Source organism: Vulpes lagopus, chromosome X, assembly GCF_018345385.1.
Source record: "Vulpes lagopus strain Blue_001 chromosome X, ASM1834538v1, whole genome shotgun sequence".
Classification (NCBI taxonomy): Eukaryota; Metazoa; Chordata; class Mammalia; order Carnivora; family Canidae; genus Vulpes; species Vulpes lagopus.
In genome coordinates this window covers 92,473,663-92,488,091 of record NC_054848.1, presented here as the reverse complement: position 1 = coordinate 92,488,091, position 14,429 = coordinate 92,473,663, and the positions used below count along the sequence as shown (strand labels likewise).

General features: G+C 37.1%; 1 protein-coding gene across 2 annotated transcripts; it reads right to left on the bottom strand.

Annotated features, from left to right (window-relative positions):
- Positions 1–3,385: 3,385 nt before the first annotated feature.
- MCTS1 (MCTS1 re-initiation and release factor) lies at positions 3,386–14,122 on the bottom strand. 2 transcript variants are annotated; one of them, XM_041741700.1, is made up of 6 exons: positions 13,789–14,122; positions 12,477–12,629; positions 11,855–11,952; positions 7,569–7,702; positions 4,827–4,894; positions 3,386–3,589 (listed from the first exon to the last, which is right to left on the bottom strand). In XM_041741700.1, the coding sequence occupies exons 1-6, from the start codon at positions 13,797–13,799 to the stop codon at positions 3,508–3,510; spliced, it is 546 nt and encodes a 181-aa protein (XP_041597634.1). In that variant the 5' UTR covers positions 13,800–14,122; the 3' UTR covers positions 3,386–3,507. The 2 variants fall into 2 exon arrangements, with proteins under 2 accessions (XP_041597634.1, XP_041597633.1); XM_041741699.1 differs by lacking the exon at positions 13,789–14,122 and adding an exon at positions 13,170–13,322.
- Between the last annotated feature and the right edge of the window lie 307 nt (positions 14,123–14,429).

Here is a 14,429-nt window from a genome sequence, read left to right as displayed (position 1 = left end):
GAGATATGTTCTCAAAATTAAGGAACCTAGATAAACAAAGTTAAAATATTTACCACATTTCGTTTGGGCATACATTCATTTCATGTTCCCATTAACATATAACTGCTACATGATTAATATTCTCATGAACAACAACAAAATACTTATTGCAAGGAAATACCTGTGCAAATTGAGTCTTTTTCCATTCTTATATCTTCTGAAGTACTATGCTTAGAAATATTGTATCCTTAGTAGCTAATTTGTATACGAGGAGGTACTTGACCAGATATAATCATTATTTGACAAATGCCATATGACCTTCTGTTTGGGGACTATCAAATCCCTCAAACTGGAAACGTTCATGACAACCCCTGGGATAAATCCAGCTGCCTGTTTTGGGTCCAGAACATTAAAAAAAAGAAAAAGAAAAGGAAAAATGCAGCTGCCAAAAGAACACCACCAAACCACTATAATAGTCTGCTAGAAGAGGGTTGATCAGGCCTTTATATTACAGCACAATGGGACAACCATCTGAGTTGGAATGCTGAATCATTGCAACTCCAAGACATCTGGATGTTTTTAACCTTCTCACATTGCATACGATCTAAGGAATTTTTTTATATTTAGCTCATGTGTAATCTGCAAATGTTGGTGACTAAAATTGTGGAAAAGCATTAGCAACTTCCCAGTGGCTTTATAAATTGGTATTGGGCTGTCACCATTACCCAGATTTTTTTAAATGTAAATTTACTCACTAGCCTGAAAGCTCCTTAAGGGCAAGGGCCACTTGTGTATTGTTTATCTTTGAGCCTAGCAGGTATGTAATAAATGTTCATTGAGCTGAACTGATCTTGGCTAAGTAAGTATGTGTCAGATACACAGAAATGGCTAGATTGTAGGCTAGCTTGACATAAAATTAATTTTGAAACTAAAAATGAACTGAAGACACATTGCCTGAGAGAAAACAGACTCTCCCTGTATTCCTACTCTCTGGAATGTGGGTAGACTAGGTTTCCTTTAAGCATTAAGACCTCAAGAGGCTGATATGCTAGTTTAACCTCTTTGAATTGGCTTTCCTGCATGACCTAATGTTTAGAAACTGACCAGGCTCCCAGTGTAGAGTGATACCCCTGATTAACACCATGACCTGAGGCCTCAGACCCAGGGGAAGGAGAAAACATACATATTTAGTCCACATCACCAAGGCAACAGAGTCACTGTACCTCAGCATAGTAGGAAAAACAAGCACAGATGATTATGTTAAATATTTTTAAAGTGTTCCCTACACCCACTGTTAACAGTGGTTAGAGACATAAGGATAAATTATTTCAGAAACCAGGCAATTAAATGTTTTAACTTCTCTAATATGTGTGTGCTTTGTTTCTCATTGCTAACACTCCACAAGCAATCTTGGTCAATTAACATTAACCTAGTACCAAAAATAGAGGCTCAAAGTTTGGTTTTGACATCAATGACTCAGATATTCTCTTTTTAAGAATATACAGTGCTACAGGCCTCAAATAGGGTACCTCATCCCTCAAATGGAGAAACATCTGAATTTGAAACCAGTAAGTCATCATAAAATGAGACTGTTGAAGAAACCTACCCTGAAAGATGATTTATAAATGGGTTACTGATGAGACTATTTATACTTTATCTATCAGGAATAAATAGTAAAAAGAACAATATACTAGGTTGTAGAACATAATTGTCATGACAAAGGAAAATATTCTACATAGAACTTAAAAAAGGATATGGGAGTAAAATATCAGGGTGCCTCCAAAATCTCGGAAAGAAAGACTGTGGCAGACATAAGCATTCTAATTAATGAAGTAGGAAAAATTCTCTAAGCCTTACACCAGCCCAGATGAAATACTCCCTCAAATTTCAACCTTCCTTTACCTCTTTCTTATCCATGTTCACCAAGGAACTCCCTCTTCACTAATTGTGTACCCTAAGCAGACTTATCACTATAAATTAACACATTTACATTCTAATGTGGGCCTCTCCAAGTCTTAAAAGTTTCATTAGTGGGAAAGTTTCTCAGACTGAGAGCCAGACCCCGGATCTACAACCTTCACCTATATCTTTGGGGACCAGCTACAACAGCCAGCCAAATGGTCTCTCTCTTTTTACTATCCACCCTCACCTTTCTCATCAACTTCTAACTGTAATACGGATCACCACAATCTTGTAAATGTCTGTATCCATCTGAAAAATAAAATCACATATCATATATTTGTAAACAACCAAATTAAATGGCTGAGACACTAAAACAGTAAGGTCATTAAGAACAAATACCTATTGTCGCTATATAAATTCCCATTTAATTATCATTTAATCTCCAAAACAGCTTACTGTTCTTACTGATACAGGTCCATGCCATTCATATGCCATTTATGATAGGAGATACACGTTCTTTGGGGAATACAGTTCTGGGCATCTGTGTAGTATGAGTTTACCCAGCTTCAGGACAGGGCATTAAATAAATTCAACCTGAATCAAGCCTATATGTTTACGGGTTGTACAGAAGGCATAAAATTAAGTTAAATTACTTTATGATACAATTGACAAAATCCAGGATGTGGGAGAAAACACGAAGACAAAACAACCAGATAGCTTCAATCATTAATTTAAAGGGGAAAAGACAAAGGAAGAACTTCTAGCTTAAGAGAAACAAATAACCACCAAATGCGATATATGGACCTTATCTGGTACCTATTTCAAGCAAACCAATGGTTAAAAAAACAAAAGAGGCAATCAAGTTCACTTGTCACATATCTGAACCAGATATTTGATCATATTAAGAAAGTTAAATTGTTTAGGTGTGATAATGATATTTTAGGTGTGATTATAGTTTTTTTTTAAACCACTTATATTTTAAAGATACATATTAAAATATGGATAAAATTATATATCTGGGACTTGCTTCAAAATAATTGGGGAATAAAAGTGAGAAGGAGTAAAGGAGATACAGATGAAGTAAGATTTACCATGAATGGAAGATGGGTGATGGATCCAGAAAAGGTCCATTATACTATCCCCCACATACTTTCGGATATGTTTGGAATTTTCCATAATGAAAAATTTAAAAACAAAAAAATTAAAAACAACAACAAACAAAATAAAAAACACACACAAATCGAAGGGGCATTTCTAGGGATAATGGGAGAAAATTCCCAGTATAGCTTCCAGCCCCAAAAATAGTCAGACTCTCTGGGGCTCAGCCATATACTATCAAGTTCATTTACCAAGTCCTACCCTTCATTTTACATCATTAGCCTAAGAAAAGACATCAAGTTGTCTGAGTTTGATTACTTACCAGATACCTCTTAATGTCCAAGTTTGCTACCCAATTTTAACTTGACTTTAAGAAAAATTAAAATAATTTTTGAAGCTAACAGAATTTTAGCATCTGTTGAATTTATTCAGCATAACCAGAGGTATTGTCTTCATGCTGTCACCCACAGACACAAACACAGATACAGCACAATATCCATATTTAGCCAAGTGCATTCCTTCTGAGGCTCATTTGTATGTCTTCATATGCCACAGCCCATCATTTAAATAATGGATATTTTCAATGCCAATTCCTTTGTTGACTTTCTCACTGTAGAAGGAAAAAAGCATATAAACATATTGTTATGAATTTTTATAGGCTTACTTATGGTAAATATAATTCAAAGTGCATTACTATTTTGCAATTATTGAGCCACATGTAGGGAATTTATTTATATTACATTAACATTATTGACTACATTAAACTACATTACTCTGCTGCAGTTCCTGTCTTAAAAATGATTCTAGTGATCTAACTAGTGAGTCTATAGAAACAAAGTCATGATGTCACCATACCAGGAGAACACTAAAGTGTTACATTTAGCAGTGAAACAAAATTAATAGGAGTAATTTGGTCAGCAAATGAGTTCCAAAATTTTTCAGTATATTGACTATATTTTGGTAATATACCTTTAAGATTTCCTTAATATTCTATACCACCAGGTAATAATAGAAAATAAGCACTGTGTGGTACTGAACTATGTCACTGTTTTAAAAACTAATAGGGCACCTGGGTGGCTCAGATGGTTAAGTGGCCAACTCTTGATTTTGACTCAGGTCATGATCTCAAGGTCCTGGGATTGAGCCCCACATCAGGCTCCGTGCTCAGTGGGAAGTCTGCTCAAGGATTCTCCCTCTCCCTCTGCCCTTCCCCTTACTCTTCCTCTCTCTCTAAAAACAAACAAATAAACAAATAAGCCTTTTAACAATTAAAACATAGGGCGCCTGGGTGGCTGTTTGGTTAAGTGTCTGCCTTCAGCTCAGGTCATGATCTCAGGGTCCTGGGATCTAACACCACATCAGGCTCCCTGCTTAGTGGGTAGCCTGCTTCTCCCTCTCCCTCTGCCTGCCCCACCCCCGCTCATGCTCTTTCTCACTCTCTATCTCAATAAATAAATAAGATCTTTTAAAAAATTAAAAAATAAAAAAAAAAACAGGCAAGCATCTTTCCTCCCACCCAATTTAAATCATACTAAATAAAAAGTTCCTAAAATACCACATACATACATATAAAACAGCTGTGTTGGCACACGGTTCTTTTCAGAATGCTTAAGAAAGAATGCAATCCCAGAGACTTAGGAAGCCATTGAAACATATTTTCAAAAATCCAGGATGAAAAATAAAATCACATATTTTCAATGGCTTCCTAAGTCCTAGGAAAAATCAGAAATGATGCTTCTGTGCTTAAATATTTGTAAGATGTGGTGTGAATGAAAGCAAATTTCACCTGTAATTCTGCGTCGGTGACCCAGATCTCAAAAGCTAAGGGGGCCTAACATGAGACTTACATATCTTCTGCAGACATCTTCATGACTCCAACACACAGAGCATGCTGTTTTCCTTCTGCCATAATTGCCTGAAAACACACAGCTAAGAAAACTATATATCAAAATGCCTTGGAGAGGGGATGTCAAACAATGATCACATTACTAGTTAAGACACTTTGAACCCATCTTGTATCCTCACCCAGACCATCAACACTCCTTGAGGACAGGGACCTAGCAGAGTCTGTAGGTACACTGTAAATATTCAATAAATGCCTAATGAATGAATCTAATAATAATTCCTGGTTTTTAAGTTAAATGTTAATACTATAACCCAATGCCAACAAAACCAAAATAAGTCATGCAAAAAGGAGAAAAAATTTCTTGCATGTCTAAATTAAAAACTGAAATAAACAAATATGAATTGTTCTACCGTTTCAATCACTGAATGATGGCTTTATGTAATAGAAACATTAAAACAATAATTATATCTCCAATCTGTCTTTAAGAACCCCACGTAAGTTTTAACCTTTCTAGAATGACCAAAATGTTCTTGGTTATCATTTGAAGTGTTCAGGATATGAAACATTGCAGTACATTTACAAAGTAAAAGTTCAAGGGTACATGGGATCTCTCTGAACTAGTTTTGCAACTTTAACTATAACTATCTCAAAACAAAAATTATTTAAGAAGCAAAGGTTGAGGTTCTGGGAAAATTTTTCCATTTAAGGGAAACTCCAGGACTATCAACCTACAACACTTAGAAAACTCATAAACATAAAAAAAATAGGACGCCTGGGTGGCTCAATGATTGAGCATCTGCCTTTGGCTCAAGTTGTGATCCTGGGGTTCTGGGATTGAGTACCACATCAGGCTCCACGCGGGAAGCCTGATTCTTTCTCTATCTTTGCCTCTCTGTCTCTCATGAATAAATACATAAAAATCTTTAAAAAAAATAAACATTAAAAAAAAACCTGTCCTCACAGAATACTGTCCTCCCTTTTCTCCACATCACTTTCAATTCATATTCATTCGATGTTCCAAAAATATTTGAGCACCTATTATACGACCAGTATCTATGTCTGTTCCTAAGAGATAAACATATACTTTATACTACCCCTTAAACATAACTGCCACAAGAGGATACTGTTCTTTCGAGTACAAGAAACATTTTAAAACCCACTCCAATGGCCTTTGCACTTCAGTGATTTCCCCATTCCTACCAAGTATCTTCTCAACCTGAAGCAAATGGCCACTTTATCTATGACAAAAGAGAAGATACCCTCCTGTCCAGATAGTTGACAAAAACCTTTTTAATCTAGAATATAGCTGCCCACTGCTGTAGAAATGAAAATAACCCACAGTTATTTAGCTACATCATGAGTTTTAAGGGCTATCTGAAACTTAAACATTTCTCCTTTTTTAAAAGATTTTATTTCTTTATTCATGAGAGATACACAGAGAGAGGCAGAGATGTAGGCAGAGGGAAAAGCAGGCTCCTCTCAGGGAGCCCAACATGGGACTCGATCCCGGGACAAGAATCACACCCTGAGCCAAAGGCAGACGTTCAACTGCTAAGCCACCCAGGCATCCCTTAAACTTAAACATTTCTCTTTGGGAAAATATGTTCTGAGGCCCAAATAGCCAACTTAAAAATGAACTTTAAAATAAAAGTTGAGGGATCCCTGGGTGGCGCAGCGGTTTGGCGCCTGCCTTTGGCCCAGGGCATGATCCTGGAGACCCGGGATCAAATCCCACATCGGGCTCCCGGTGCATGGAGCCTGCTTCTCCCTCTGCCTACGTCTCTGCCTCTCTCTCTTTCTCTCTCTGTGACTATCATAAATAAATTAAAATTAAAAAAAATAATAAAATAAAATAAAAGTTGAAGGATGCCTGGGTAGCTTAACAGGTGGGCATCTGCCTTTGGCTCAGGTCATGATCCCGGGGCCCTGGTATTGAGTCCTGCATCGGGCTCCCTGCATGGAGCCTGCTTCTCCCTCTGCCTGTGTCTCTGCCTCTCTTGGTGTCTCTCATGAATAAATAAATATTTGTAAAAGTTAATTAATTAAATAAAAGTTGAGAATGGGCACCTGGGTGGCTGGCTCAGTGGTTAATCATCTGCCTTTGGCTCAGGTCATGATCCCAAGGTTCTGGGATTGAGTCCCGATTCAGGCTCCCTAGGGAGCCTGCTTCTCCCTCTGCCTATATTTCTGCCTCTTTCTCTCTGTGTCTCTCATGAATCAATAAAATCTTTTTTAAAAGTTCAAAAAATAAATAAAAATTTAAAAATCAAATAAAAGTTGGGAATTGTCCTTATTTCCCTCTAACCACTTCTAAACTCTACCTAGTACCAAAGCTCTTTTCCCCTTTGAGTGCTTTTACTCCAGTGTATATGGGTAAGCCAAAGGTAAAAGTAGCAAGCTGATGTCCAAAGAAGTGATCCAATCATATCATATATATCCTCTCCATTAATAATCAAGTTTTATACTGTGTCCTGAGTCAGATCACACTAGGCCGTAACTGGGCTGAAATGCAGCCAGAACTCTTTTAGTTGTTCCTATTTAGCTTCTAAGATGGGACACAATTTAGTCTCAAGAAATGATGTTATTTCCCACACCTTGAAATGTACCCAGAAAGGTATGAGACAACAGTAACAGTAATCTCCAAAAAAAGTACATCTAGTCTTCTCTTGGACAATAGATCTTTCAGTAATGACAGAAATACTTTGAATACATTTTTCAGCAGTTATAGCCTTGGGAAGGATACAACAATTGTATCTACTGCAGCAGGGTAAAGTTTAGCTCCAGGAGAAGTTAAGCCTGGACACATGATATTTGCTCCACTGAGTACAAATTTGATGGCTCCTTTATCAACTTGCTGGTGTGGCAGGATAAAAGGATCTAGAAGAAAAGAAATACATGACATAAATTAATGAGACTAATGACTCCACAGAAAAAGGCAAAGGACATGAACAAATATTTCTCCAAACTACACTATTCTGACAGATGCAAAAGAAAACTGAAACACCATCCTTCACTTATCAAATTGGTAAATATTTTTAACAAAAGTAATTCCCACTGCTAGCAAGAGTGTAGGAAAACTGGCATTCTTATACACTGCTAGAAGGCTTAAAATTGGGTACAACCTCCCTTTAGGACTACATCGCAACATGTATCAACAGCCTTGAAAAGGTTCAAATTCTTTAACCCAGTATTTCTATTTCTACAGCTTCATCCTAAGAAAAAATTAAAGATATATAATATATTTAGGTAGAAATATATTCATTGCAGTGCTACTATTTATAACAGAAATAAATTAGAATCATCCTAAATGTCCAACAATAAAGAGGTATATGACTTAAGGTATATCTATAATATGACTTAAGGTATATCTATAATATATATATAAAGAGCCATATTTTTGGAGACTACATAATACCCTGATAAATGTTCATAATATAAAGTTAAGAGAAATAAACAATTAAAAAAACTACCAAAGAGATCAGTGGGTGCTAGGGGTTGAGGGGAAAGGGAAGAGGAAGAGGAAGGGACAAAGAGGTGGAACAGAGGATGTTTAGGGCAGTGAAATTATTTTGATACTATGATAGTACATAGTGATATTATAACAGTGGATACATGACTTGCATTTGGCAAAACCCACAGAATGTACAATGCAAAGAATGAACCCTAATGTAAACTGGACTTTGGTTAATAATACTGTATGAATATTGGTTCATCAATCATAACAAATGCATCAATATAAGGTGTTAATAACAAGGGAAGGCGGTAGGAAGTACATGGGAACTCTACACTGCTCCATTTTCCTGTAAACCTGCAACTGTCCTAAAAAAAATAAAGTCTATTAATTAAAAACTATTTAACAGAGAGCCCAATTTAAAAAAGAAAAATGGGGATGCATGTGTGGCTCAGTAGTTGAGTGCCCACTTCTGGTTCAGGTCGTGATCCCAGGGTCCTGGGATGGAGTCCCACATCGGGCTCACCATAGGGAGCCTGCTTCTCCCTCTGCCTATGTCTCTCTCATGAATAAATAAGATCTTTACCAAAAATTTTTTAAAAATAAAAAAACAAAAATATATGCATTTATACACACACACACACACACACACACTACAGGAAATAATTGGATAGAAATACATTAATATACTATCCATGGTTATCTCTAGGTCATAGAAATACAGGTGATTTTATTTCTGTATTTTCCAACTCTCTAGAATGAACATGAATTCCTTCCATAATCTCAAAAATGTGTGTGTGTGTGTGTGTGTGTGCATGTACTAATAGTTCATAATCTAAGAATTAAAGGATCCCTGAAGGATTCAAAACAATGACTGGGGTGGAAACTTTTTAGACCTCTCAGGGCTTTCTAGGAATAATAATAATTGGTAAAATTTATTCACTTTAATATCTTACTACTAGCTCTCCCACTAGTCAGAGAATAAGTTAGTCTTCTTCCTACCAAGATTACAAATTAATTTAAACATGGCTCCAAATTAAACATCTTATTGAAAACAAAGGAGCCTGAATGAATGCATTCATACATAATTTGTTTTCTAGTTCTCCATCCTTATTAATAAGTGTCCTTTAATAATAATGATGATGATCCTGATCATGATGATAATAATATATAGTAATAGTGGACATTTATTGAACAATTACTACATCATTACAATGGCTATCATATATTGAGCCATTACTGTGTTCCAAGCAGCACGTTAGATGCATTATATGCACAGTCTCATTTAATCCTCACAACTCTGGGAGATATAATATACAATATACCCCTTTTCTTAAAGATTTTATTTATTTATTTATTTATTTATTTATTTATTTATTTATTTATTTGAGAGAGAGCGCACATGTGTGTACACAGGGGAGGGGAGAAGGAAACAGGATTTCAAACAGATTCCACCACAGAGACTCCTACAGGGACAATATATCCAATTTTTAAAGATTTTACTTATTTATTCATGAGAGACACACACACAGAGAGAGAGAGAGGCACAGAGACACAGGCAGAGGGAGAAGCAGGCTCCATGCAGGGAGCTCGACCTAGGACTCGATCCCAGGACTCCAGGATCATGCCCTGGGCTGAAGGCGGCGCTAAACCGCTGAGCCACCCGGGCTGTCCAATATATCCATTTTTTTAAAAGATTTTATTTACTTATGACAGACACAGAGAGAGAGAGGCAGAGACACAGGCAGAGGGAGAAGCAGGCTCCATGCAGCGAGCCCCATGTGGGACTTGATCACAGGTCTCCAGGATCACACCCCCGCCTGAAAGCAGTGCTTAACCGCTGGGCCACCGGGGCTGCCCTAATATATCCATTTTAAAGACAAGGAAATCAAGCTTAAACAAGTTAAGTGACTTGACCTGTTTAAGTGGCTTCACAAAAGTGACACGCACTGGGAATCAAACTCAGGTGTACCTAACTCCAAATATGCTTTTACCACCATATTACCCTGCTTCCTACATATCAATAACTTCACAATGTTCTAAAAGGTTGGTTCTGAGCAAATTATTATTAAATAGGAACATCTTTCTCTTCCAACTTATTATGCAAAGGCTTAACATACAGGAAAACCATAAAATAGTTCAATGAACACTTGGACAACATCCACTTAGATCGAACAACTATTACCCCTTTGCTCTACTTCCTTTATCTCTATTTATACACACACATTTTTTGTCTTTCACCATTTGAAATTTCAGACATAACGCTTCACCATAAGTACATCACCTAAAAATAAAGTCATTCTCCTACATAACCACAATACTGTCACCATACCTAAAAATTAACAATAGTTCCACAATATCCTCTTATAGCCAAAGCATATTCAAATTCCCCCCCAAGAGTCTAAGAAAGTGTTTTATATCTTTTGAGGCAGAGGAGGAGGGCTTGAATTTTGTTTTTCTTTCTTTTTTTTAAAAAAAGATTGTATTTATTTATTCATGAGAAACACACAGAGATAGAGAGGCAGAGACACAGGCAGAGGGAGAAGCAGCCCCCATGCAGGGAGCCCAACATGGGACTCCAGGATCATGCCCCGGGCCAAAGGCTGCGCTAAACCACTGAGCCACCCAGGCTGCCCTTCAATTTTGTTTTTCAAACCAGTATCCAATCTAGTTTCATGCAGTACATTCAAGTATTTTGTCTTTGTCCTGTTTTAGTTGAGCAGGAATTCATGTCATCAAAATGTCCTACTATCACCAAATATTTTCATTACTGCTCTAGACCTCTGGCTCCACTAGGTAACTCAAAATTGATCTCTTCTTACCAAAAACCAAACTCATTAAGTCACCACTACTACAGAGCCCACCAGTCACTCCCTTTCTGCCCCTTAGCTAGAATGTCAGAAATATACTGGTTTGAGAAGCAGAAACTTTTTTTTTTTGAGAAGCAGAAATTTTAACTTCACAGTTGAAAACCTCTTGTGCATGAAGATTATATCTCCTTTGGACTTTATTTTGTAATGTACTCAATATAACACACAAATGTAGGTATGTAAGAAACATTATTTTGTTTTATAACACCTGACCTTGGCATTCAACTAACAATAACTGGGACTCCCACAATTAGCCAATGCTTTCCCTTATACAGTGTTATCTCTATGAGGCAAATCTAGATATAAATTTAAAAGAAGGAAGTACTTACCGCACTTATCACAGTTTGTGAATATATATTCGTGTAATTATCTAATTGTCTATTCTTCCAACTAGACTGTTAGCTTCATAGGGACAGGAACAATGTCTGCCTTTGTTTTTCATCATATTCTCAGTACCTAGCTCAGTGCCTGACACATAGTAAGTTCAACAAATATTTGCTGAATGAATGAATGAATGTTCTTTCTTAGCCTTTCTGGAATGTGTAATGAGAGAATTTGCGATCTTAAGATTTACCACAAGATGGGGATTCATTTTAGTTTTATATTCCATATCACCTAGCATTACTAAGTTAACTACCAGAAATCACTTTAAAAACTCTTTTTATATCTTTCCATATCCCCAAATAAATATTTTCCAACAAGACTTACATTTGTGAAGTAACCTTAGGGTTGGATAAAAAGGCCCTTCTCTTTGTCTAAAAAATAGTAATTCTCCATTTACTGTAAGGATTTCTATATGTTCATGGCTGTAAGACAAATGTCATAAAGTAGCAAGTTAGATATTTTCTTTCAAAAATGAATATGCCAAACATCCTTTAGGTAACAAAAAATATGAAACATACATATACAAAGATACAGTAACCTCTTTTTAATTTAAATATCCAGGCAAAAAAATTGTTTAAATCGTTTCACCTATCATACCCGTCTAGTAGAGAAAAAAAATGTCAATTTTATTTCACATTTTATTATTTTAATTTCATTGTTAGATAATTCAATAAAACAAATATCTACAGAACAATATGAAATAAAGTCTGAATAAAAACACTTAACTCTTTGATAAAACAATCAGCACACAAAGCCATATTTTTCAGGAACACAGAGAAACACTTGAAAATACAAATATTGATGTTTTAGAGTTATTCTATTTATCTACTCCTGTAATTAATCTACCGATGGTTAATGTGAAAATAATTCCATTTATAATGAGTGCAATCTAATCATACAATATTCAGCTACTCTGAGCTTTACATAGAGAAAAATAAAGACTTACCATCGTACTATTTTGACAGGATCTTTCTTAGGCATGATTTGATTAAGCCATGGTTCAATACCTGGAAATTGTTCTATCAATTGGTTCTTAATACCTTTTATAACTGAGGTTTTCAACTGGATGCAATTGGACACATTTTCTTTTTCATCAAATCTGTCAAATGATTTTTGCAAGAAAAAAAGGCATTTCTTAGCAGACGTAACAAAATAGCTAAAGGTATTGTTTTAATTGGTCATCTATTCCCAAGTATTTGGATGTCTAAAATAACTATGAAATAAATTCTTTTAATAACATTTCCCTTTAAATTCTATCCAGCACAAAATCAGTGTCTTAATACAGTATTAAAACTGCCATGTATACACAATGGGGGGAGGGCAGGGGGAGGATATGAAGTATATTTCACATTATAATCTGCAAATAGCTACACAAATAGCTTTCCTGGAAAACCCTACTCAATTCTACCCAGAAGAAACAGATTCCCACCTATAACAAAACCCGTGTGAAAAAAACAAGAGTAAAACAGAACAAAAAACCCTCAGGCGCTGAGACACAAAAACACCAACCCAAATATAACACAGAAAATTGGCCCTTCTAGGCTATGTAATCTGCTGAGATTTTTTTTTAAAGTGATGATGACAATGTTTTCTAAGATCCCTATTTATTTTTGTTCAAAATGTCATGCGCAAAACCCACCTTCCTTTGCCCATGTTCCCCCTTTGCTTTTTGCGTCTACCAAGTCTGGAAGGTAAACCCACCAGGTAGGTTCTCAAAGAATTTTTGTCTTCCTTACACTGAATAGCCTACGGGGCAATCACGCTATTTTCAAGACAAGGTTAATCTGGCAGCTAGGCAATAGGCAGGACAGGCCGCTTGCTTCCTGTCACCCAGACTCCTTCACTCTCATGACCCAGGAAGTCAAGCCTTCCCTTATTCAGTTCATAACTAATAAACATATGGCAGTGAGTGCAGGGCTCTCCTCTCAGCTAAAGAGGATAGATCCTTAAATCACAGTGCAAGGATGTGATTGGTAGAACCCTAGGAACAGGGATAGGATTGGGAGAGGGGGCAAAAAAGAAAGAAAGAAGGAAAAAGAAAATGAGGGTCGGAGGATCAAAACCCGATTGAAGATTAGGGATAGAAAGGTTACAGTGTTGCAAGCTGCGAGTGAGAGCACAGTACTACAGAAAACCTTAGGGAGACTTGATGGTAGGGGCGGGGGAGAGAGAAAGCGGATCTTTGCTCTCGCCCTCTGCCCCACCCCCACCCCCACCCCCTTTGTGAGCAGCCGATTGAGGCCACAGCATGTCCTTACTTCTTGAACATGATCCAAAGTGAAGGGGGCGACGATAGGGAAGGGCTCGGATGGGGAAAAAACTGAATTAGTAAGGGGCCAGCAGATCTCTAACACGAGGAAGGCCGGCACTGACAGTCGGAGCTGTGTCGTTATCCGGAAAGGAAGCCAGCCAGCCGCACTTTACGGTTCTCGGTGAAATTTGACTACTTCCGCTCCTCTGAACACGTCGGCGCTTTTGTCGGCCCTTTTCGGGCTACCGAGTCCCCTCCAGAGAGGAGAGCTGGCAGGGCGGGACTAGAGAAGGGAAAAGAGATAGAACAATCATTCTAGTTGCAGGAAGAGAAGAATGAAGGGGGTGGGGTAGTCGATCATATGGCAGTTGCGTCAGTTACGGGTTCCTCAAAGGGTCAAGATTATTCCGTGTTTGGTTGCTATCTGCTTTTTGACTTAAGCAGTCTTTCGGTAGGAACGATTTTTGTGTCCTGAGACAACCAAATGGATCGGTGCTTACCCACCACTGTGAACCCAGGCAAGCCTCATAGCATCTTATTAATGTATTCGTGGGCTTGCCAGGTTTAGCAAGCAAAAATACAGGACATCCAGTTAACTTTGAATTTCAGATAAGCAATGAATTTTTTTAGTGTGACTACACTTCGTGC